A 24,606-nucleotide genomic window follows, 5' to 3' on the forward strand; every position below is an offset into this window, starting at 1 on the left:
TTGCTCTAAATTGTGCATTTGTCATTCACCTTTTTAACGACAGTTTTTTTCACATATTCTTTTGCAGTTGATCACCATTACTCTTGATGCAAATCAACCTGCACTGACTCTCTTGCCGGAAGATGAAGATGATTTGGACGGCATAACCGAATTGCGCATTCAGTTCCGCAGTGTCAGTGATGTTGATGCAATTACATTTGAGCAACATGTATTGGGTTGCATCAAAGGTAGGTTTCAACAAATATGACATTATTTCACTTCAGCCTACAAGAACTTTCTTCATCAACTTCACCCCTTCATCCACCAGCGTTTTGTTCCCTCCTATTGAGTGGACTGAACCAAAGTCAGGCAACCAAGTACACTGTTTTTTTTTTCAATCTGAAAAATTCACAGGTATTTGGATGACCTCAAAATCAATCTTTTCATTTCCAGAATACACTACAACTGAGCCAACGACAAGAAGCACCACTGTCACGACAACTCGCATCACCACAACTCCTTCGTCATCAACAACTCAAGGTACAGCAACTACATCATATAGGTTATCATGCAGATAATGTCCCTCAACTTCACCCAGCAGTAAAGCCCTTCTGTACATTTGCCTTCCTACACTTGATGCTTCTCCTTCTTAAGATTTTGAACTCAAACACCCCCCTGTTACTTTTTTTTTTCATTTCAGGCTACTGTTTGGAACCAATAGACAGTGAATCTGGACTTCTGCTGAATGCAGAGGGTCAGGGCTTGTCCTTGGTGGGTGAAAGCAAGGGATTGCTCCAATTGACAAATCTTCCCATCACCGAGGGGGCACAAGATAGCCCTAGCCTAGACACTACATTCAGCCGACGCATGATTGTCAGAGCTATCCGCTTCAAGTTGTTGCCAACTTCTTCCACAACTCCGGCGGGTACTGGTGAAGAGCCAAAAGCACTTGCAGCCACTTTTGCCGTACTTGTCAAGAAACCAGCTGCTGAACAATTCTCGCCTTTGCAGGAAGAATCCTCCAATCAAGAAAAGGTCAGTATTCCCAAAAATTGGAACAGCACAATACTTTTGCTCGTCCCACTTGACAGTCTCAAGTGTGTTAATTTTGATATTTGCAATCACATCCATCTAAACCATGTTTGCTCTACTTTACTCCTCAGACCTTCCAAGTCAACCTTAGGGAAGACCTGCCTAAGACAGTGCTGCTTCCAGATGATGCAACTCTGCAAGGTGTTGTGCAATTCCGTATTCAGTTCCGAACTGTGACGGGTGCAGGATCGGCGAGACTGGAAGTGCAAATCCTTGGATGTGCAGAAGGTGGGTTGTCTTAAAATCTATTTCCAAGGCACATGAAATACGGAAGGATTCTGTTAGTGTTTCCCTTGTTGCTTGAAGGTTCCAGACCCCCCCCCCCCCCCCCCCGAAAAAAGGCCTGTCATCCAGCTGTCACCCATTTTGGCAGCAATGTAAACATTTTCTCAATGATCAGTTCATCGCATCATTTTTATCTTAGAATATACCACAACCGAGATGACGACGACAATCACAACTGTCACAACGCCTACCACAACTGTTACTGAAGAAACAACAACATCTCAGTCTACAACATCTGAGATTTCAACCACTCCAGGTAAATGCCAGGAAACACACATTTTTCTGTGCAGTCCAACATTTTTACTGCCTTTCCTTTTCAACACTTTTTAAATACCCCACTTTTTCACAAAGCCATTCTTTCTTGCATAAACCAACCTTTTACTGGATGATGTCAATGCAGGGTACTGTCAAGAGCCAATGGATGGCGAAAAAGACCTTGAATCTCAAGTGACGGCAGATGGAGCACTCACCATTGATGACGAGACTTCCTACGTGACCATAACGGAATTGCCAATCAGCCAGAGCTCAGGCAGTTTCCCAAGTGTGGATCGCAAATTCCGCAGACCTGTCAGGGTCACAGCACTGCGCACCACCATGCGTTCGCCAAGTCAGCCAGGAGCAGGTGCAACAACAACACCTGCTGCAGGGCAGCAGCCGAAAGAACTCATTGTCACGTTGCAGACCAAAAAACCGGGAGACTCCAGCTTCACTCCAGTGACTGATGATGTCACCAACCAGCCCAAGGTAGAGTGTGCAAAAAGGACCCTTCTCATTCGTTTAACTCATCCAAACATTTTAGGTCTACAGGATTTTCTAGCCACGATCAATTGCTCTAAATTGTGCATTTGTCATTCACCTTTTTAACGACAGTTTTTTTCACATATTCTTTTGCAGTTGATCACCATTACTCTTGATGCAAATCAACCTGCACTGACTCTCTTGCCGGAAGATGAAGATGATTTGGACGGCATAACCGAATTGCGCATTCAGTTCCGCAGTGTCAGTGATGTTGATGCAATTACATTTGAGCAACATGTATTGGGTTGCATCAAAGGTAGGTTTCAACAAATATGACATTATTTCACTTCAGCCTACAAGAACTTTCTTCATCAACTTCACCCCTTCATCCACCAGCGTTTTGTTCCCTCCTATTGAGTGGACTGAACCAAAGTCAGGCAACCAAGTACACTGTTTTTTTTTTCAATCTGAAAAATTCACAGGTATTTGGATGACCTCAAAATCAATCTTTTCATTTCCAGAATACACTACAACTGAGCCAACGACAAGAAGCACCACTGTCACGACAACTCGCATCACCACAACTCCTTCGTCATCAACAACTCAAGGTACAGCAACTACATCATATAGGTTATCATGCAGATAATGTCCCTCAACTTCACCCAGCAGTAAAGCCCTTCTGTACATTTGCCTTCCTACACTTGATGCTTCTCCTTCTTAAGATTTTGAACTCAAACACCCCCCTGTTACTTTTTTTTTTCATTTCAGGCTACTGTTTGGAACCAATAGACAGTGAATCTGGACTTCTGCTGAATGCAGAGGGTCAGGGCTTGTCCTTGGTGGGTGAAAGCAAGGGATTGCTCCAATTGACAAATCTTCCCATCACCGAGGGGGCACAAGATAGCCCTAGCCTAGACACTACATTCAGCCGACGCATGATTGTCAGAGCTATCCGCTTCAAGTTGTTGCCAACTTCTTCCACAACTCCGGCGGGTACTGGTGAAGAGCCAAAAGCACTTGCAGCCACTTTTGCCGTACTTGTCAAGAAACCAGCTGCTGAACAATTCTCGCCTTTGCAGGAAGAATCCTCCAATCAAGAAAAGGTCAGTATTCCCAAAAATTGGAACAGCACAATACTTTTGCTCGTCCCACTTGACAGTCTCAAGTGTGTTAATTTTGATATTTGCAATCACATCCATCTAAACCATGTTTGCTCTACTTTACTCCTCAGACCTTCCAAGTCAACCTTAGGGAAGACCTGCCTAAGACAGTGCTGCTTCCAGATGATGCAACTCTGCAAGGTGTTGTGCAATTCCGTATTCAGTTCCGAACTGTGACGGGTGCAGGATCGGCGAGACTGGAAGTGCAAATCCTTGGATGTGCAGAAGGTGGGTTGTCTTAAAATCTATTTCCAAGGCACATGAAATACGGAAGGATTCTGTTAGTGTTTCCCTTGTTGCTTGAAGGTTCCAGACCCCCCCCCCCCCCCCCCGAAAAAAGGCCTGTCATCCAGCTGTCACCCATTTTGGCAGCAATGTAAACATTTTCTCAATGATCAGTTCATCGCATCATTTTTATCTTAGAATATACCACAACCGAGATGACGACGACAATCACAACTGTCACAACGCCTACCACAACTGTTACTGAAGAAACAACAACATCTCAGTCTACAACATCTGAGATTTCAACCACTCCAGGTAAATGCCAGAAACACACATTTTTCTGTGCAGTCCAACATTTTTACTGCCTTTCCTTTTCAACACTTTTTAAATACCCCACTTTTTCACAAAGCCATTCTTTCTTGCATAAACCAACCTTTTACTGGATGATGTCAATGCAGGGTACTGTCAAGAGCCAATGGATGGCGAAAAAGACCTTGAATCTCAAGTGACGGCAGATGGAGCACTCACCATTGATGACGAGACTTCCTACGTGACCATAACGGAATTGCCAATCAGCCAGAGCTCAGGCAGTTTCCCAAGTGTGGATCGCAAATTCCGCAGACCTGTCAGGGTCACAGCACTGCGCACCACCATGCGTTCGCCAAGTCAGCCAGGAGCAGGTGCAACAACAACACCTGCTGCAGGGCAGCAGCCGAAAGAACTCATTGTCACGTTGCAGACCAAAAAACCGGGAGACTCCAGCTTCACTCCAGTGACTGATGATGTCACCAACCAGCCCAAGGTAGAGTGTGCAAAAAGGACCCTTCTCATTCGTTTAACTCATCCAAACATTTTAGGTCTACAGGATTTTCTAGCCACGATCAATTGCTCTAAATTGTGCATTTGTCATTCACCTTTTTAACGACAGTTTTTTTCACATATTCTTTTGCAGTTGATCACCATTACTCTTGATGCAAATCAACCTGCACTGACTCTCTTGCCGGAAGATGAAGATGATTTGGACGGCATAACCGAATTGCGCATTCAGTTCCGCAGTGTCAGTGATGTTGATGCAATTACATTTGAGCAACATGTATTGGGTTGCATCAAAGGTAGGTTTCAACAAATATGACATTATTTCACTTCAGCCTACAAGAACTTTCTTCATCAACTTCACCCCTTCATCCACCAGCGTTTTGTTCCCTCCTATTGAGTGGACTGAACCAAAGTCAGGCAACCAAGTACACTGTTTTTTTTTTCAATCTGAAAAATTCACAGGTATTTGGATGACCTCAAAATCAATCTTTTCATTTCCAGAATACACTACAACTGAGCCAACGACAAGAAGCACCACTGTCACGACAACTCGCATCACCACAACTCCTTCGTCATCAACAACTCAAGGTACAGCAACTACATCATATAGGTTATCATGCAGATAATGTCCCTCAACTTCACCCAGCAGTAAAGCCCTTCTGTACATTTGCCTTCCTACACTTGATGCTTCTCCTTCTTAAGATTTTGAACTCAAACACCCCCCTGTTACTTTTTTTTTTCATTTCAGGCTACTGTTTGGAACCAATAGACAGTGAATCTGGACTTCTGCTGAATGCAGAGGGTCAGGGCTTGTCCTTGGTGGGTGAAAGCAAGGGATTGCTCCAATTGACAAATCTTCCCATCACCGAGGGGGCACAAGATAGCCCTAGCCTAGACACTACATTCAGCCGACGCATGATTGTCAGAGCTATCCGCTTCAAGTTGTTGCCAACTTCTTCCACAACTCCGGCGGGTACTGGTGAAGAGCCAAAAGCACTTGCAGCCACTTTTGCCGTACTTGTCAAGAAACCAGCTGCTGAACAATTCTCGCCTTTGCAGGAAGAATCCTCCAATCAAGAAAAGGTCAGTATTCCCAAAAATTGGAACAGCACAATACTTTTGCTCGTCCCACTTGACAGTCTCAAGTGTGTTAATTTTGATATTTGCAATCACATCCATCTAAACAATGTTTGCTCTACTTTACTCCTCAGACCTTCCAAGTCAACCTTAGGGAAGACCTGCCTAAGACAGTGCTGCTTCCAGATGATGCAACTCTGCAAGGTGTTGTGCAATTCCGTATTCAGTTCCGAACTGTGACGGGTGCAGGATCGGCGAGACTGGAAGTGCAAATCCTTGGATGTGCAGAAGGTGGGTTGTCTTAAAATCTATTTCCAAGGCACATGAAATACGGAAGGATTCTGTTAGTGTTTCCCTTGTTGCTTGAAGGTTCCAGACCCCCCCCCCCCCCCGAAAAAAAGGCCTGTCATCCAGCTGTCACCCATTTTGGCAGCAATGTAAACATTTTCTCAATGATCAGTTCATCGCATCATTTTTATCTTAGAATATACCACAACCGAGATGACGACGACAATCACAACTGTCACAACGCCTACCACAACTGTTACTGAAGAAACAACAACATCTCAGTCTACAACATCTGAGATTTCAACCACTCCAGGTAAATGCCAGAAAACACACATTTTTCTGTGCAGTCCAACATTTTTACTGCCTTTCCTTTTCAACACTTTTTAAATACCCCACTTTTTCACAAAGCCATTCTTTCTTGCATAAACCAACCTTTTACTGGATGATGTCAATGCAGGGTACTGTCAAGAGCCAATGGATGGCGAAAAAGACCTTGAATCTCAAGTGACGGCAGATGGAGCACTCACCATTGATGACGAGACTTCCTACGTGACCATAACGGAATTGCCAATCAGCCAGAGCTCAGGCAGTTTCCCAAGTGTGGATCGCAAATTCCGCAGACCTGTCAGGGTCACAGCACTGCGCACCACCATGCGTTCGCCAAGTCAGCCAGGAGCAGGTGCAACAACAACACCTGCTGCAGGGCAGCAGCCGAAAGAACTCATTGTCACGTTGCAGACCAAAAAACCGGGAGACTCCAGCTTCACTCCAGTGACTGATGATGTCACCAACCAGCCCAAGGTAGAGTGTGCAAAAAGGACCCTTCTCATTCGTTTAACTCATCCAAACATTTTAGGTCTACAGGATTTTCTAGCCACGATCAATTGCTCTAAATTGTGCATTTGTCATTCACCTTTTTAACGACAGTTTTTTTCACATATTCTTTTGCAGTTGATCACCATTACTCTTGATGCAAATCAACCTGCACTGACTCTCTTGCCGGAAGATGAAGATGATTTGGACGGCATAACCGAATTGCGCATTCAGTTCCGCAGTGTCAGTGATGTTGATGCAATTACATTTGAGCAACATGTATTGGGTTGCATCAAAGGTAGGTTTCAACAAATATGACATTATTTCACTTCAGCCTACAAGAACTTTCTTCATCAACTTCACCCCTTCATCCACCAGCGTTTTGTTCCCTCCTATTGAGTGGACTGAACCAAAGTCAGGCAACCAAGTACACTGTTTTTTTTTTCAATCTGAAAAATTCACAGGTATTTGGATGACCTCAAAATCAATCTTTTCATTTCCAGAATACACTACAACTGAGCCAACGACAAGAAGCACCACTGTCACGACAACTCGCATCACCACAACTCCTTCGTCATCAACAACTCAAGGTACAGCAACTACATCATATAGGTTATCATGCAGATAATGTCCCTCAACTTCACCCAGCAGTAAAGCCCTTCTGTACATTTGCCTTCCTACACTTGATGCTTCTCCTTCTTAAGATTTTGAACTCAAACACCCCCCTGTTACTTTTTTTTTTCATTTCAGGCTACTGTTTGGAACCAATAGACAGTGAATCTGGACTTCTGCTGAATGCAGAGGGTCAGGGCTTGTCCTTGGTGGGTGAAAGCAAGGGATTGCTCCAATTGACAAATCTTCCCATCACCGAGGGGGCACAAGATAGCCCTAGCCTAGACACTACATTCAGCCGACGCATGATTGTCAGAGCTATCCGCTTCAAGTTGTTGCCAACTTCTTCCACAACTCCGGCGGGTACTGGTGAAGAGCCAAAAGCACTTGCAGCCACTTTTGCCGTACTTGTCAAGAAACCAGCTGCTGAACAATTCTCGCCTTTGCAGGAAGAATCCTCCAATCAAGAAAAGGTCAGTATTCCCAAAAATTGGAACAGCACAATACTTTTGCTCGTCCCACTTGACAGTCTCAAGTGTGTTAATTTTGATATTTGCAATCACATCCATCTAAACAATGTTTGCTCTACTTTACTCCTCAGACCTTCCAAGTCAACCTTAGGGAAGACCTGCCTAAGACAGTGCTGCTTCCAGATGATGCAACTCTGCAAGGTGTTGTGCAATTCCGTATTCAGTTCCGAACTGTGACGGGTGCAGGATCGGCGAGACTGGAAGTGCAAATCCTTGGATGTGCAGAAGGTGGGTTGTCTTAAAATCTATTTCCAAGGCACATGAAATACGGAAGGATTCTGTTAGTGTTTCCCTTGTTGCTTGAAGGTTCCAGACCCCCCCCCCCCCCCGAAAAAAGGCCTGTCATCCAGCTGTCACCCATTTTGGCAGCAATGTAAACATTTTCTCAATGATCAGTTCATCGCATCATTTTTATCTTAGAATATACCACAACCGAGATGACGACGACAATCACAACTGTCACAACGCCTACCACAACTGTTACTGAAGAAACAACAACATCTCAGTCTACAACATCTGAGATTTCAACCACTCCAGGTAAATGCCAGGAAACACACATTTTTCTGTGCAGTCCAACATTTTTACTGCCTTTCCTTTTCAACACTTTTTAAATACCCCACTTTTTCACAAAGCCATTCTTTCTTGCATAAACCAACCTTTTACTGGATGATGTCAATGCAGGGTACTGTCAAGAGCCAATGGATGGCGAAAAAGACCTTGAATCTCAAGTGACGGCAGATGGAGCACTCACCATTGATGACGAGACTTCCTACGTGACCATAACGGAATTGCCAATCAGCCAGAGCTCAGGCAGTTTCCCAAGTGTGGATCGCAAATTCCGCAGACCTGTCAGGGTCACAGCACTGCGCACCACCATGCGTTCGCCAAGTCAGCCAGGAGCAGGTGCAACAACAACACCTGCTGCAGGGCAGCAGCCGAAAGAACTCATTGTCACGTTGCAGACCAAAAAACCGGGAGACTCCAGCTTCACTCCAGTGACTGATGATGTCACCAACCAGCCCAAGGTAGAGTGTGCAAAAAGGACCCTTCTCATTCGTTTAACTCATCCAAACATTTTAGGTCTACAGGATTTTCTAGCCACGATCAATTGCTCTAAATTGTGCATTTGTCATTCACCTTTTTAACGACAGTTTTTTTCACATATTCTTTTGCAGTTGATCACCATTACTCTTGATGCAAATCAACCTGCACTGACTCTCTTGCCGGAAGATGAAGATGATTTGGACGGCATAACCGAATTGCGCATTCAGTTCCGCAGTGTCAGTGATGTTGATGCAATTACATTTGAGCAACATGTATTGGGTTGCATCAAAGGTAGGTTTCAACAAATATGACATTATTTCACTTCAGCCTACAAGAACTTTCTTCATCAACTTCACCCCTTCATCCACCAGCGTTTTGTTCCCTCCTATTGAGTGGACTGAACCAAAGTCAGGCAACCAAGTACACTGTTTTTTTTTTCAATCTGAAAAATTCACAGGTATTTGGATGACCTCAAAATCAATCTTTTCATTTCCAGAATACACTACAACTGAGCCAACGACAAGAAGCACCACTGTCACGACAACTCGCATCACCACAACTCCTTCGTCATCAACAACTCAAGGTACAGCAACTACATCATATAGGTTATCATGCAGATAATGTCCCTCAACTTCACCCAGCAGTAAAGCCCTTCTGTACATTTGCCTTCCTACACTTGATGCTTCTCCTTCTTAAGATTTTGAACTCAAACACCCCCCTGTTACTTTTTTTTTTCATTTCAGGCTACTGTTTGGAACCAATAGACAGTGAATCTGGACTTCTGCTGAATGCAGAGGGTCAGGGCTTGTCCTTGGTGGGTGAAAGCAAGGGATTGCTCCAATTGACAAATCTTCCCATCACCGAGGGGGCACAAGATAGCCCTAGCCTAGACACTACATTCAGCCGACGCATGATTGTCAGAGCTATCCGCTTCAAGTTGTTGCCAACTTCTTCCACAACTCCGGCGGGTACTGGTGAAGAGCCAAAAGCACTTGCAGCCACTTTTGCCGTACTTGTCAAGAAACCAGCTGCTGAACAATTCTCGCCTTTGCAGGAAGAATCCTCCAATCAAGAAAAGGTCAGTATTCCCAAAAATTGGAACAGCACAATACTTTTGCTCGTCCCACTTGACAGTCTCAAGTGTGTTAATTTTGATATTTGCAATCACATCCATCTAAACAATGTTTGCTCTACTTTACTCCTCAGACCTTCCAAGTCAACCTTAGGGAAGACCTGCCTAAGACAGTGCTGCTTCCAGATGATGCAACTCTGCAAGGTGTTGTGCAATTCCGTATTCAGTTCCGAACTGTGACGGGTGCAGGATCGGCGAGACTGGAAGTGCAAATCCTTGGATGTGCAGAAGGTGGGTTGTCTTAAAATCTATTTCCAAGGCACATGAAATACGGAAGGATTCTGTTAGTGTTTCCCTTGTTGCTTGAAGGTTCCAGACCCCCCCCCCCCCCGAAAAAAGGCCTGTCATCCAGCTGTCACCCATTTTGGCAGCAATGTAAACATTTTCTCAATGATCAGTTCATCGCATCATTTTTATCTTAGAATATACCACAACCGAGATGACGACGACAATCACAACTGTCACAACGCCTACCACAACTGTTACTGAAGAAACAACAACATCTCAGTCTACAACATCTGAGATTTCAACCACTCCAGGTAAATGCCAGAAAACACACATTTTTCTGTGCAGTCCAACATTTTTACTGCCTTTCCTTTTCAACACTTTTTAAATACCCCACTTTTTCACAAAGCCATTCTTTCTTGCATAAACCAACCTTTTACTGGATGATGTCAATGCAGGGTACTGTCAAGAGCCAATGGATGGCGAAAAAGACCTTGAATCTCAAGTGACGGCAGATGGAGCACTCACCATTGATGACGAGACTTCCTACGTGACCATAACGGAATTGCCAATCAGCCAGAGCTCAGGCAGTTTCCCAAGTGTGGATCGCAAATTCCGCAGACCTGTCAGGGTCACAGCACTGCGCACCACCATGCGTTCGCCAAGTCAGCCAGGAGCAGGTGCAACAACAACACCTGCTGCAGGGCAGCAGCCGAAAGAACTCATTGTCACGTTGCAGACCAAAAAACCGGGAGACTCCAGCTTCACTCCAGTGACTGATGATGTCACCAACCAGCCCAAGGTAGAGTGTGCAAAAAGGACCCTTCTCATTCGTTTAACTCATCCAAACATTTTAGGTCTACAGGATTTTCTAGCCACGATCAATTGCTCTAAATTGTGCATTTGTCATTCACCTTTTTAACGACAGTTTTTTTCACATATTCTTTTGCAGTTGATCACCATTACTCTTGATGCAAATCAACCTGCACTGACTCTCTTGCCGGAAGATGAAGATGATTTGGACGGCATAACCGAATTGCGCATTCAGTTCCGCAGTGTCAGTGATGTTGATGCAATTACATTTGAGCAACATGTATTGGGTTGCATCAAAGGTAGGTTTCAACAAATATGACATTATTTCACTTCAGCCTACAAGAACTTTCTTCATCAACTTCACCCCTTCATCCACCAGCGTTTTGTTCCCTCCTATTGAGTGGACTGAACCAAAGTCAGGCAACCAAGTACACTGTTTTTTTTTTTCAATCTGAAAAATTCACAGGTATTTGGATGACCTCAAAATCAATCTTTTCATTTCCAGAATACACTACAACTGAGCCAACGACAAGAAGCACCACTGTCACGACAACTCGCATCACCACAACTCCTTCGTCATCAACAACTCAAGGTACAGCAACTACATCATATAGGTTATCATGCAGATAATGTCCCTCAACTTCACCCAGCAGTAAAGCCCTTCTGTACATTTGCCTTCCTACACTTGATGCTTCTCCTTCTTAAGATTTTGAACTCAAACACCCCCCTGTTACTTTTTTTTTTCATTTCAGGCTACTGTTTGGAACCAATAGACAGTGAATCTGGACTTCTGCTGAATGCAGAGGGTCAGGGCTTGTCCTTGGTGGGTGAAAGCAAGGGATTGCTCCAATTGACAAATCTTCCCATCACCGAGGGGGCACAAGATAGCCCTAGCCTAGACACTACATTCAGCCGACGCATGATTGTCAGAGCTATCCGCTTCAAGTTGTTGCCAACTTCTTCCACAACTCCGGCGGGTACTGGTGAAGAGCCAAAAGCACTTGCAGCCACTTTTGCCGTACTTGTCAAGAAACCAGCTGCTGAACAATTCTCGCCTTTGCAGGAAGAATCCTCCAATCAAGAAAAGGTCAGTATTCCCAAAAATTGGAACAGCACAATACTTTTGCTCGTCCCACTTGACAGTCTCAAGTGTGTTAATTTTGATATTTGCAATCACATCCATCTAAACAATGTTTGCTCTACTTTACTCCTCAGACCTTCCAAGTCAACCTTAGGGAAGACCTGCCTAAGACAGTGCTGCTTCCAGATGATGCAACTCTGCAAGGTGTTGTGCAATTCCGTATTCAGTTCCGAACTGTGACGGGTGCAGGATCGGCGAGACTGGAAGTGCAAATCCTTGGATGTGCAGAAGGTGGGTTGTCTTAAAATCTATTTCCAAGGCACATGAAATACGGAAGGATTCTGTTAGTGTTTCCCTTGTTGCTTGAAGGTTCCAGACCCCCCCCCCCCCCCAAAAAAAGGCCTGTCATCCAGCTGTCACCCATTTTGGCAGCAATGTAAACATTTTCTCAATGATCAGTTCATCGCATCATTTTTATCTTAGAATATACCACAACCGAGATGACGACGACAATCACAACTGTCACAACGCCTACCACAACTGTTACTGAAGAAACAACAACATCTCAGTCTACAACATCTGAGATTTCAACCACTCCAGGTAAATGCCAGGAAACACACATTTTTCTGTGCAGTCCAACATTTTTACTGCCTTTCCTTTTCAACACTTTTTAAATACCCCACTTTTTCACAAAGCCATTCTTTCTTGCATAAACCAACCTTTTACTGGATGATGTCAATGCAGGGTACTGTCAAGAGCCAATGGATGGCGAAAAAGACCTTGAATCTCAAGTGACGGCAGATGGAGCACTCACCATTGATGACGAGACTTCCTACGTGACCATAACGGAATTGCCAATCAGCCAGAGCTCAGGCAGTTTCCCAAGTGTGGATCGCAAATTCCGCAGACCTGTCAGGGTCACAGCACTGCGCACCACCATGCGTTCGCCAAGTCAGCCAGGAGCAGGTGCAACAACAACACCTGCTGCAGGGCAGCAGCCGAAAGAACTCATTGTCACGTTGCAGACCAAAAAACCGGGAGACTCCAGCTTCACTCCAGTGACTGATGATGTCACCAACCAGCCCAAGGTAGAGTGTGCAAAAAGGACCCTTCTCATTCGTTTAACTCATCCAAACATTTTAGGTCTACAGGATTTTCTAGCCACGATCAATTGCTCTAAATTGTGCATTTGTCATTCACCTTTTTAACGACAGTTTTTTTCACATATTCTTTTGCAGTTGATCACCATTACTCTTGATGCAAATCAACCTGCACTGACTCTCTTGCCGGAAGATGAAGATGATTTGGACGGCATAACCGAATTGCGCATTCAGTTCCGCAGTGTCAGTGATGTTGATGCAATTACATTTGAGCAACATGTATTGGGTTGCATCAAAGGTAGGTTTCAACAAATATGACATTATTTCACTTCAGCCTACAAGAACTTTCTTCATCAACTTCACCCCTTCATCCACCAGCGTTTTGTTCCCTCCTATTGAGTGGACTGAACCAAAGTCAGGCAACCAAGTACACTGTTTTTTTTTTCAATCTGAAAAATTCACAGGTATTTGGATGACCTCAAAATCAATCTTTTCATTTCCAGAATACACTACAACTGAGCCAACGACAAGAAGCACCACTGTCACGACAACTCGCATCACCACAACTCCTTCGTCATCAACAACTCAAGGTACAGCAACTACATCATATAGGTTATCATGCAGATAATGTCCCTCAACTTCACCCAGCAGTAAAGCCCTTCTGTACATTTGCCTTCCTACACTTGATGCTTCTCCTTCTTAAGATTTTGAACTCAAACACCCCCCTGTTACTTTTTTTTTTCATTTCAGGCTACTGTTTGGAACCAATAGACAGTGAATCTGGACTTCTGCTGAATGCAGAGGGTCAGGGCTTGTCCTTGGTGGGTGAAAGCAAGGGATTGCTCCAATTGACAAATCTTCCCATCACCGAGGGGGCACAAGATAGCCCTAGCCTAGACACTACATTCAGCCGACGCATGATTGTCAGAGCTATCCGCTTCAAGTTGTTGCCAACTTCTTCCACAACTCCGGCGGGTACTGGTGAAGAGCCAAAAGCACTTGCAGCCACTTTTGCCGTACTTGTCAAGAAACCAGCTGCTGAACAATTCTCGCCTTTGCAGGAAGAATCCTCCAATCAAGAAAAGGTCAGTATTCCCAAAAATTGGAACAGCACAATACTTTTGCTCGTCCCACTTGACAGTCTCAAGTGTGTTAATTTTGATATTTGCAATCACATCCATCTAAACAATGTTTGCTCTACTTTACTCCTCAGACCTTCCAAGTCAACCTTAGGGAAGACCTGCCTAAGACAGTGCTGCTTCCAGATGATGCAACTCTGCAAGGTGTTGTGCAATTCCGTATTCAGTTCCGAACTGTGACGGGTGCAGGATCGGCGAGACTGGAAGTGCAAATCCTTGGATGTGCAGAAGGTGGGTTGTCTTAAAATCTATTTCCAAGGCACATGAAATACGGAAGGATTCTGTTAGTGTTTCCCTTGTTGCTTGAAGGTTCCAGACCCCCCCCCCCCCCCCCGAAAAAGGCCTGTCATCCAGCTGTCACCCATTTTGGCAGCAATGTAAACATTTTCTCAATGATCAGTTCATCGCATCATTTTTATCTTAGAATATACCACAACCGAGATGACGACGACAATCACAACTGTCACAACGCCTACCACAACTGTTACTGAAGAAACAACAACATCTCAGTCTACAACATCTGAGATTTCAACCACTCCAGGTAAATGCCAGAAAACACACATTTTTCTGTGCAGTCCAACATTTTTACTGCCTTTCCTTTTCAACACTTTTTAAATACCCCACTTTTTCACAAAGCCATTCTTTCTTGCATAAACCAACCTTTTACTGGATGATGTCAATGCAGGGTACTGTCAAGAGCCAATGGATGGCGAAAAAGACCTTGAATCTCAAGTGACGGCAGATGGAGCACTCACCATTGATGACGAGACTTCCTACGTGACCATAACGGAATTGCCAATCAGCCAGAGCTCAGGCAGTTTCCCAAGTGTGGATCGCAAATTCCGCAGACCTGTCAGGGTCACAGCACTGCGCACCACCATGCGTTCGCCAAGTCAGCCAGGAGCAGGTGCAACAACAACACCTGCTGCAGGGCAGCAGCCGAAAGAACTCATTGTCACGTTGCAGACCAAAAAACCGGGAGACTCCAGCTTCACTCCAGTGACTGATGATGTCACCAACCAGCCCAAGGTAGAGTGTGCAAAAAGGACCCTTCTCATTCGTTTAACTCATCCAAACATTTTAGGTCTACAGGATTTTCTAGCCACGATCAATTGCTCTAAATTGTGCATTTGTCATTCACCTTTTTAACGACAGTTTTTTTCACATATTCTTTTGCAGTTGATCACCATTACTCTTGATGCAAATCAACCTGCACTGACTCTCTTGCCGGAAGATGAAGATGATTTGGACGGCATAACCGAATTGCGCATTCAGTTCCGCAGTGTCAGTGATGTTGATGCAATTACATTTGAGCAACATGTATTGGGTTGCATCAAAGGTAGGTTTCAACAAATATGACATTATTTCACTTCAGCCTACAAGAACTTTCTTCATCAACTTCACCCCTTCATCCACCAGCGTTTTGTTCCCTCCTATTGAGTGGACTGAACCAAAGTCAGGCAACCAAGTACACTGTTTTTTTTTTCAATCTGAAAAATTCACAGGTATTTGGATGACCTCAAAATCAATCTTTTCATTTCCAGAATACACTACAACTGAGCCAACGACAAGAAGCACCACTGTCACGACAACTCGCATCACCACAACTCCTTCGTCATCAACAACTCAAGGTACAGCAACTACATCATATAGGTTATCATGCAGATAATGTCCCTCAACTTCACCCAGCAGTAAAGCCCTTCTGTACATTTGCCTTCCTACACTTGATGCTTCTCCTTCTTAAGATTTTGAACTCAAACACCCCCCTGTTACTTTTTTTTTTCATTTCAGGCTACTGTTTGGAACCAATAGACAGTGAATCTGGACTTCTGCTGAATGCAGAGGGTCAGGGCTTGTCCTTGGTGGGTGAAAGCAAGGGATTGCTCCAATTGACAAATCTTCCCATCACCGAGGGGGCACAAGATAGCCCTAGCCTAGACACTACATTCAGCCGACGCATGATTGTCAGAGCTATCCGCTTCAAGTTGTTGCCAACTTCTTCCACAACTCCGGCGGGTACTGGTGAAGAGCCAAAAGCACTTGCAGCCACTTTTGCCGTACTTGTCAAGAAACCAGCTGCTGAACAATTCTCGCCTTTGCAGGAAGAATCCTCCAATCAAGAAAAGGTCAGTATTCCCAAAAATTGGAACAGCACAATACTTTTGCTCGTCCCACTTGACAGTCTCAAGTGTGTTAATTTTGATATTTGCAATCACATCCATCTAAACAATGTTTGCTCTACTTTACTCCTCAGACCTTCCAAGTCAACCTTAGGGAAGACCTGCCTAAGACAGTGCTGCTTCCAGATGATGCAACTCTGCAAGGTGTTGTGCAATTCCGTATTCAGTTCCGAACTGTGACGGGTGCAGGATCGGCGAGACTGGAAGTGCAAATCCTTGGATGTGCAGAAGGTGGGTTGTCTTAAAATCTATTTCCAAGGCACATGAAATACGGAAGGATTCTGTTAGTGTTTCCCTTGTTGCTTGAAGGTTCCAGACCCCCCCCCCCCCCCCGAAAAAAGGCCTGTCATCCAGCTGTCACCCATTTTGGCAGCAATGTAAACATTTTCTCAATGATCAGTTCATCGCATCATTTTTATCTTAGAATATACCACAACCGAGATGACGACGACAATCACAACTGTCACAACGCCTACCACAACTGTTACTGAAGAAACAACAACATCTCAGTCTACAACATCTGAGATTTCAACCACTCCAGGTAAATGCCAGGAAACACACATTTTTCTGTGCAGTCCAACATTTTTACTGCCTTTCCTTTTCAACACTTTTTAAATACCCCACTTTTTCACAAAGCCATTCTTTCTTGCATAAACCAACCTTTTACTGGATGATGTCAATGCAGGGTACTGTCAAGAGCCAATGGATGGCGAAAAAGACCTTGAATCTCAAGTGACGGCAGATGGAGCACTCACCATTGATGACGAGACTTCCTACGTGACCATAACGGAATTGCCAATCAGCCAGAGCTCAGGCAGTTTCCCAAGTGTGGATCGCAAATTCCGCAGACCTGTCAGGGTCACAGCACTGCGCACCACCATGCGTTCGCCAAGTCAGCCAGGAGCAGGTGCAACAACAACACCTGCTGCAGGGCAGCAGCCGAAAGAACTCATTGTCACGTTGCAGACCAAAAAACCGGGAGACTCCAGCTTCACTCCAGTGACTGATGATGTCACCAACCAGCCCAAGGTAGAGTGTGCAAAAAGGACCCTTCTCATTCGTTTAACTCATCCAAACATTTTAGGTCTACAGGATTTTCTAGCCACGATCAATTGCTCTAAATTGTGCATTTGTCATTCACCTTTTTAACGACAGTTTTTTTCACATATTCTTTTGCAGTTGATCACCATTACTCTTGATGCAAATCAACCTGCACTGACTCTCTTGCCGGAAGATGAAGATGATTTGGACGGCATAACCGAATTGCGCATTCAGTTCCGCAGTGTCAGTGATGTTGATGCAATTACATTTGAGCAACATGTATTGGGTTGCATCAAAGGTAGGTTTCAACAAATATGACATTATTTCACTTCAGCCTACAAGAACTTTCTTCATCAACTTCACCCCTTCATCCACCAGCGTTTTGTTCCCTCCTATTGAGTGGACTGAACCAAAGTCAGGCAACCAAGTACACTGTTTTTTTTTTTCAATCTGAAAAATTCACAGGTATTTGGATGACCTCAAAATCAATCTTTTCATTTCCAGAATACACTACAACTGAGCCAACGACAAGAAGCACCACTGTCACGACAACTCGCATCACCACAACTCCTTCGTCATCAACAACTCAAGGTACAGCAACTACATCATATAGGTTATCATGCAGATAATGTCCCTCAACTTCACCCAGCAGTAAAGCCCTTCTGTACATTTGCCTTCCTACACTTGATACTTCTCCTTCTTAAGATTTTGAACTCAAACACCCCCCTGTTACTTTTTTTTTTCATTTCAGGCTACTGTTTGGAACCAATAGACAGTGAATCTGGACTTCTGCTGAATGCAGAGGGTCAGGGCTTGTCCTTGGTGGGTGAAAGCAAGGGATTGCTCCAATTGACAAATCTTCCCATCACCGAGGGGGCACAAGATAGCCCTAGCCTAGACACTACATTCAGCCGACGCATGATTGTCAGAGCTATCCGCTTCAAGTTGTTGCCAACTTCTTCCACAACTCCGGCGGGTACTGGTGAAGAGCCAAAAGCACTTGCAGCCACTTTTGCCGTACTTGTCAAGAAACCAGCTGCTGAACAATTCTCGCCTTTGCAGGAAGAATCCTCCAATCAAGAAAAGGTCAGTATTCCCAAAAATTGGAACAGCACAATACTTTTGCTCGTCCCACTTGACAGTCTCAAGTGTGTTAATTTTGATATTTGCAATCACATCCATCTAAACAATGTTTGCTCTACTTTACTCCTCAGACCTTCCAAGTCAACCTTAGGGAAGACCTGCCTAAGACAGTGCTGCTTCCAGATGATGCAACTCTGCAAGGTGTTGTGCAATTCCGTATTCAGTTCCGAACTGTGACGGGTGCAGGATCGGCGAGACTGGAAGTGCAAATCCTTGGATGTGCAGAAGGTGGGTTGTCTTAAAATCTATTTCCAAGGCACATGAAATACGGAAGGATTCTGTTAGTGTTTCCCTTGTTGCTTGAAGGTTCCAGACCCCCCCCCCCCCCCGAAAAAAGGCCTGTCATCCAGCTGTCACCCATTTTGGCAGCAATGTAAACATTTTCTCAATGATCAGTTCATCGCATCATTTTTATCTTAGAATATACCACAACCGAGATGACGACGACAATCACAACTGTCACAACGCCTACCACAACTGTTACTGAAGAAACAACAACATCTCAGTCTACAACATCTGAGATTTCAACCACTCCAGGTAAATGCCAGAAAACACACATTTTTCTGTGCAGTCCAACATTTTTACTGCCTTTCCTTTTCAACACTTTTTAAATACCCCACTTTTTCACAAAGCCATTCTTTCTTGCATAAACCAACCTTTTACTGGATGATGTCAATGCAGGGTACTGTCAAGAGCCAATGGATGGCGAAAAAGACCTTGAATCTCAAGTGACGGCAGATGGAGCACTCACCATTGATGACGAGACTTCCTACGTGACCATAACGGAATTGCCAATCAGCCAGAGCTCAGGCAGTTTCCCAAGTGTGGATCGCAAATTCCGCAGACCTGTCAGGGTCACAGCACTGCGCACCACCATGCGTTCGCCAAGTCAGCCAGGAGCAGGTGCAACAACAACACCTGCTGCAGGGCAGCAGCCGAAAGAACTCATTGTCACGTTGCAGACCAAAAAACCGGGAGACTCCAGCTTCACTCCAGTGACTGATGATGTCACCAACCAGCCCAAGGTAGAGTGTGCAAAAAGGACCCTTCTCATTCGTTTAACTCATCCAAACATTTTAGGTCTACAGGATTTTCTAGCCACGATCAATTGCTCTAAATTGTGCATTTGTCATTCACCTTTTTAACGACAGTTTTTTTCACATATTCTTTTGCAGTTGATCACCATTACTCTTGATGCAAATCAACCTGCACTGACTCTCTTGCCGGAAGATGAAGATGATTTGGACGGCATAACCGAATTGCGCATTCAGTTCCGCAGTGTCAGTGATGTTGATGCAATTACATTTGAGCAACATGTATTGGGTTGCATCAAAGGTAGGTTTCAACAAATATGACATTATTTCACTTCAGCCTACAAGAACTTTCTTCATCAACTTCACCCCTTCATCCACCAGCGTTTTGTTCCCTCCTATTGAGTGGACTGAACCAAAGTCAGGCAACCAAGTACACTGTTTTTTTTTTCAATCTGAAAAATTCACAGGTATTTGGATGACCTCAAAATCAATCTTTTCATTTCCAGAATACACTACAACTGAGCCAACGACAAGAAGCACCACTGTCACGACAACTCGCATCACCACAACTCCTTCGTCATCAACAACTCAAGGTACAGCAACTACATCATATAGGTTATCATGCAGATAATGTCCCTCAACTTCACCCAGCAGTAAAGCCCTTCTGTACATTTGCCTTCCTACACTTGATACTTCTCCTTCTTAAGATTTTGAACTCAAACACCCCCCTGTTACTTTTTTTTTTCATTTCAGGCTACTGTTTGGAACCAATAGACAGTGAATCTGGACTTCTGCTGAATGCAGAGGGTCAGGGCTTGTCCTTGGTGGGTGAAAGCAAGGGATTGCTCCAATTGACAAATCTTCCCATCACCGAGGGGGCACAAGATAGCCCTAGCCTAGACACTACATTCAGCCGACGCATGATTGTCAGAGCTATCCGCTTCAAGTTGTTGCCAACTTCTTCCACAACTCCGGCGGGTACTGGTGAAGAGCCAAAAGCACTTGCAGCCACTTTTGCCGTACTTGTCAAGAAACCAGCTGCTGAACAATTCTCGCCTTTGCAGGAAGAATCCTCCAATCAAGAAAAGGTCAGTATTCCCAAAAATTGGAACAGCACAATACTTTTGCTCGTCCCACTTGACAGTCTCAAGTGTGTTAATTTTGATATTTGCAATCACATCCATCTAAACAATGTTTGCTCTACTTTACTCCTCAGACCTTCCAAGTCAACCTTAGGGAAGACCTGCCTAAGACAGTGCTGCTTCCAGATGATGCAACTCTGCAAGGTGTTGTGCAATTCCGTATTCAGTTCCGAACTGTGACGGGTGCAGGATCGGCGAGACTGGAAGTGCAAATCCTTGGATGTGCAGAAGGTGGGTTGTCTTAAAATCTATTTCCAAGGCACATGAAATACGGAAGGATTCTGTTAGTGTTTCCCTTGTTGCTTGAAGGTTCCAGACCCCCCCCCCCCCCCGAAAAAAGGCCTGTCATCCAGCTGTCACCCATTTTGGCAGCAATGTAAACATTTTCTCAATGATCAGTTCATCGCATCATTTTTATCTTAGAATATACCACAACCGAGATGACGACGACAATCACAACTGTCACAACGCCTACCACAACTGTTACTGAAGAAACAACAACATCTCAGTCTACAACATCTGAGATTTCAACCACTCCAGGTAAATGCCAGGAAACACACATTTTTCTGTGCAGTCCAACATTTTTACTGCCTTTCCTTTTCAACACTTTTTAAATACCCCACTTTTTCACAAAGCCATTCTTTCTTGCATAAACCAACCTTTTACTGGATGATGTCAATGCAGGGTACTGTCAAGAGCCAATGGATGGCGAAAAAGACCTTGAATCTCAAGTGACGGCAGATGGAGCACTCACCATTGATGACGAGACTTCCTACGTGACCATAACGGAATTGCCAATCAGCCAGAGCTCAGGCAGTTTCCCAAGTGTGGATCGCAAATTCCGCAGACCTGTCAGGGTCACAGCACTGCGCACCACCATGCGTTCGCCAAGTCAGCCAGGAGCAGGTGCAACAACAACACCTGCTGCAGGGCAGCAGCCGAAAGAACTCATTGTCACGTTGCAGACCAAAAAACCGGGAGACTCCAGCTTCACTCCAGTGACTGATGATGTCACCAACCAGCCCAAGGTAGAGTGTGCAAAAAGGACCCTTCTCATTCGTTTAACTCATCCAAACATTTTAGGTCTACAGGATTTTCTAGCCACGATCAATTGCTCTAAATTGTGCATTTGTCATTCACCTTTTTAACGACAGTTTTTTTCACATATTCTTTTGCAGTTGATCACCATTACTCTTGATGCAAATCAACCTGCACTGACTCTCTTGCCGGAAGATGAAGATGATTTGGACGGCATAACCGAATTGCGCATTCAGTTCCGCAGTGTCAGTGATGTTGATGCAATTACATTTGAGCAACATGTATTGGGTTGCATCAAAGGTAGGTTTCAACAAATATGACATTATTTCACTTCAGCCTACAAGAACTTTCTTCATCAACTTCACCCCTTCATCCACCAGCGTTTTGTTCCCTCCTATTGAGTGGACTGAACCAAAGTCAGGCAACCAAGTACACTGTTTTTTTTTTCAATCTGAAAAATTCACAGGTATTTGGATGACCTCAAAATCAATCTTTTCATTTCCAGAATACACTACAACTGAGCCAACGACAAGAAGCACCACTGTCACGACAACTCGCATCACCACAACTCCTTCGTCATCAACAACTCAAGGTACAGCAACTACATCATATAGGTTATCATGCAGATAATGTCCCTCAACTTCACCCAGCAGTAAAGCCCTTCTGTACATTTGCCTTCCTACACTTGATACTTCTCCTTCTTAAGATTTTGAACTCAAACACCCCCCTGTTACTTTTTTTTTTCATTTCAGGCTACTGTTTGGAACCAATAGACAGTGAATCTGGACTTCTGCTGAATGCAGAGGGTCAGGGCTTGTCCTTGGTGGGTGAAAGCAAGGGATTGCTCCAATTGACAAATCTTCCCATCACCGAGGGGGCACAAGATAGCCCTAGCCTAGACACTACATTCAGCCGACGCATGATTGTCAGAGCTATCCGCTTCAAGTTGTTGCCAACTTCTTCCACAACTCCGGCGGGTACTGGTGAAGAGCCAAAAGCACTTGCAGCCACTTTTGCCGTACTTGTCAAGAAACCAGCTGCTGAACAATTCTCGCCTTTGCAGGAAGAATCCTCCAATCAAGAAAAGGTCAGTATTCCCAAAAATTGGAACAGCACAATACTTTTGCTCGTCCCACTTGACAGTCTCAAGTGTGTTAATTTTGATATTTGCAATCACATCCATCTAAACAATGTTTGCTCTACTTTACTCCTCAGACCTTCCAAGTCAACCTTAGGGAAGACCTGCCTAAGACAGTGCTGCTTCCAGATGATGCAACTCTGCAAGGTGTTGTGCAATTCCGTATTCAGTTCCGAACTGTGACGGGTGCAGGATCGGCGAGACTGGAAGTGCAAATCCTTGGATGTGCAGAAGGTGGGTTGTCTTAAAATCTATTTCCAAGGCACATGAAATACGGAAGGATTCTGTTAGTGTTTCCCTTGTTGCTTGAAGGTTCCAGACCCCCCCCCCCCCCCCGAAAAAAGGCCTGTCATCCAGCTGTCACCCATTTTGGCAGCAATGTAAACATTTTCTCAATGATCAGTTCATCGCATCATTTTTATCTTAGAATATACCACAACCGAGATGACGACGACAATCACAACTGTCACAACGCCTACCACAACTGTTACTGAAGAAACAACAACATCTCAGTCTACAACATCTGAGATTTCAACCACTCCAGGTAAATGCCAGGAAACACACATTTTTCTGTGCAGTCCAACATTTTTACTGCCTTTCCTTTTCAACACTTTTTAAATACCCCACTTTTTCACAAAGCCATTCTTTCTTGCATAAACCAACCTTTTACTGGATGATGTCAATGCAGGGTACTGTCAAGAGCCAATGGATGGCGAAAAAGACCTTGAATCTCAAGTGACGGCAGATGGAGCACTCACCATTGATGACGAGACTTCCTACGTGACCATAACGGAATTGCCAATCAGCCAGAGCTCAGGCAGTTTCCCAAGTGTGGATCGCAAATTCCGCAGACCTGTCAGGGTCACAGCACTGCGCACCACCATGCGTTCGCCAAGTCAGCCAGGAGCAGGTGCAACAACAACACCTGCTGCAGGGCAGCAGCCGAAAGAACTCATTGTCACGTTGCAGACCAAAAAACCGGGAGACTCCAGCTTCACTCCAGTGACTGATGATGTCACCAACCAGCCCAAGGTAGAGTGTGCAAAAAGGACCCTTCTCATTCGTTTAACTCATCCAAACATTTTAGGTCTACAGGATTTTCTAGCCACGATCAATTGCTCTAAATTGTGCATTTGTCATTCACCTTTTTAACGACAGTTTTTTTCACATATTCTTTTGCAGTTGATCACCATTACTCTTGATGCAAATCAACCTGCACTGACTCTCTTGCCGGAAGATGAAGATGATTTGGACGGCATAACCGAATTGCGCATTCAGTTCCGCAGTGTCAGTGATGTTGATGCAATTACATTTGAGCAACATGTATTGGGTTGCATCAAAGGTAGGTTTCAACAAATATGACATTATTTCACTTCAGCCTACAAGAACTTTCTTCATCAACTTCACCCCTTCATCCACCAGCGTTTTGTTCCCTCCTATTGAGTGGACTGAACCAAAGTCAGGCAACCAAGTACACTGTTTTTTTTTTTCAATCTGAAAAATTCACAGGTATTTGGATGACCTCAAAATCAATCTTTTCATTTCCAGAATACACTACAACTGAGCCAACGACAAGAAGCACCACTGTCACGACAACTCGCATCACCACAACTCCTTCGTCATCAACAACTCAAGGTACAGCAACTACATCATATAGGTTATCATGCAGATAATGTCCCTCAACTTCACCCAGCAGTAAAGCCCTTCTGTACATTTGCCTTCCTACACTTGATACTTCTCC

General features: G+C 44.4%; 1 protein-coding gene across 1 annotated transcript in view; it reads left to right on the forward strand.

Moving 5' to 3' along the window:
• Positions 1–24,606, forward strand: part of LOC119719289 — a 44,814-nt gene that overhangs the window by 7,206 nt on the left and 13,002 nt on the right. Inside the window, exons 21-88 of the mRNA XM_038188688.1 lie at positions 68–227; positions 433–519; positions 680–1,014; positions 1,143–1,299; positions 1,496–1,612; positions 1,757–2,100; positions 2,251–2,410; positions 2,616–2,702; positions 2,863–3,197; positions 3,326–3,482; positions 3,678–3,794; positions 3,938–4,281; positions 4,432–4,591; positions 4,797–4,883; positions 5,044–5,378; positions 5,507–5,663; positions 5,857–5,973; positions 6,118–6,461; positions 6,612–6,771; positions 6,977–7,063; positions 7,224–7,558; positions 7,687–7,843; positions 8,036–8,152; positions 8,297–8,640; positions 8,791–8,950; positions 9,156–9,242; positions 9,403–9,737; positions 9,866–10,022; positions 10,214–10,330; positions 10,475–10,818; positions 10,969–11,128; positions 11,335–11,421; positions 11,582–11,916; positions 12,045–12,201; positions 12,394–12,510; positions 12,655–12,998; positions 13,149–13,308; positions 13,514–13,600; positions 13,761–14,095; positions 14,224–14,380; positions 14,574–14,690; positions 14,835–15,178; positions 15,329–15,488; positions 15,694–15,780; positions 15,941–16,275; positions 16,404–16,560; positions 16,754–16,870; positions 17,015–17,358; positions 17,509–17,668; positions 17,875–17,961; positions 18,122–18,456; positions 18,585–18,741; positions 18,934–19,050; positions 19,195–19,538; positions 19,689–19,848; positions 20,054–20,140; positions 20,301–20,635; positions 20,764–20,920; positions 21,113–21,229; positions 21,374–21,717; positions 21,868–22,027; positions 22,233–22,319; positions 22,480–22,814; positions 22,943–23,099; positions 23,293–23,409; positions 23,554–23,897; positions 24,048–24,207; positions 24,414–24,500. Of these exons, the coding sequence (XP_038044616.1) occupies positions 68–227; positions 433–519; positions 680–1,014; positions 1,143–1,299; positions 1,496–1,612; positions 1,757–2,100; positions 2,251–2,410; positions 2,616–2,702; positions 2,863–3,197; positions 3,326–3,482; positions 3,678–3,794; positions 3,938–4,281; positions 4,432–4,591; positions 4,797–4,883; positions 5,044–5,378; positions 5,507–5,663; positions 5,857–5,973; positions 6,118–6,461; positions 6,612–6,771; positions 6,977–7,063; positions 7,224–7,558; positions 7,687–7,843; positions 8,036–8,152; positions 8,297–8,640; positions 8,791–8,950; positions 9,156–9,242; positions 9,403–9,737; positions 9,866–10,022; positions 10,214–10,330; positions 10,475–10,818; positions 10,969–11,128; positions 11,335–11,421; positions 11,582–11,916; positions 12,045–12,201; positions 12,394–12,510; positions 12,655–12,998; positions 13,149–13,308; positions 13,514–13,600; positions 13,761–14,095; positions 14,224–14,380; positions 14,574–14,690; positions 14,835–15,178; positions 15,329–15,488; positions 15,694–15,780; positions 15,941–16,275; positions 16,404–16,560; positions 16,754–16,870; positions 17,015–17,358; positions 17,509–17,668; positions 17,875–17,961; positions 18,122–18,456; positions 18,585–18,741; positions 18,934–19,050; positions 19,195–19,538; positions 19,689–19,848; positions 20,054–20,140; positions 20,301–20,635; positions 20,764–20,920; positions 21,113–21,229; positions 21,374–21,717; positions 21,868–22,027; positions 22,233–22,319; positions 22,480–22,814; positions 22,943–23,099; positions 23,293–23,409; positions 23,554–23,897; positions 24,048–24,207; positions 24,414–24,500 (13,447 nt within the window). The remainder of the gene's footprint in view (positions 1–67; positions 228–432; positions 520–679; positions 1,015–1,142; positions 1,300–1,495; positions 1,613–1,756; positions 2,101–2,250; positions 2,411–2,615; positions 2,703–2,862; positions 3,198–3,325; positions 3,483–3,677; positions 3,795–3,937; positions 4,282–4,431; positions 4,592–4,796; positions 4,884–5,043; positions 5,379–5,506; positions 5,664–5,856; positions 5,974–6,117; positions 6,462–6,611; positions 6,772–6,976; positions 7,064–7,223; positions 7,559–7,686; positions 7,844–8,035; positions 8,153–8,296; positions 8,641–8,790; positions 8,951–9,155; positions 9,243–9,402; positions 9,738–9,865; positions 10,023–10,213; positions 10,331–10,474; positions 10,819–10,968; positions 11,129–11,334; positions 11,422–11,581; positions 11,917–12,044; positions 12,202–12,393; positions 12,511–12,654; positions 12,999–13,148; positions 13,309–13,513; positions 13,601–13,760; positions 14,096–14,223; positions 14,381–14,573; positions 14,691–14,834; positions 15,179–15,328; positions 15,489–15,693; positions 15,781–15,940; positions 16,276–16,403; positions 16,561–16,753; positions 16,871–17,014; positions 17,359–17,508; positions 17,669–17,874; positions 17,962–18,121; positions 18,457–18,584; positions 18,742–18,933; positions 19,051–19,194; positions 19,539–19,688; positions 19,849–20,053; positions 20,141–20,300; positions 20,636–20,763; positions 20,921–21,112; positions 21,230–21,373; positions 21,718–21,867; positions 22,028–22,232; positions 22,320–22,479; positions 22,815–22,942; positions 23,100–23,292; positions 23,410–23,553; positions 23,898–24,047; positions 24,208–24,413; positions 24,501–24,606) is intronic.

Source organism: Patiria miniata, unplaced genomic scaffold (assembly GCF_015706575.1).
Source record: "Patiria miniata isolate m_02_andy unplaced genomic scaffold, ASM1570657v1 HiC_scaffold_8, whole genome shotgun sequence".
NCBI classification, from domain to species: Eukaryota; Metazoa; Echinodermata; class Asteroidea; order Valvatida; family Asterinidae; genus Patiria; species Patiria miniata.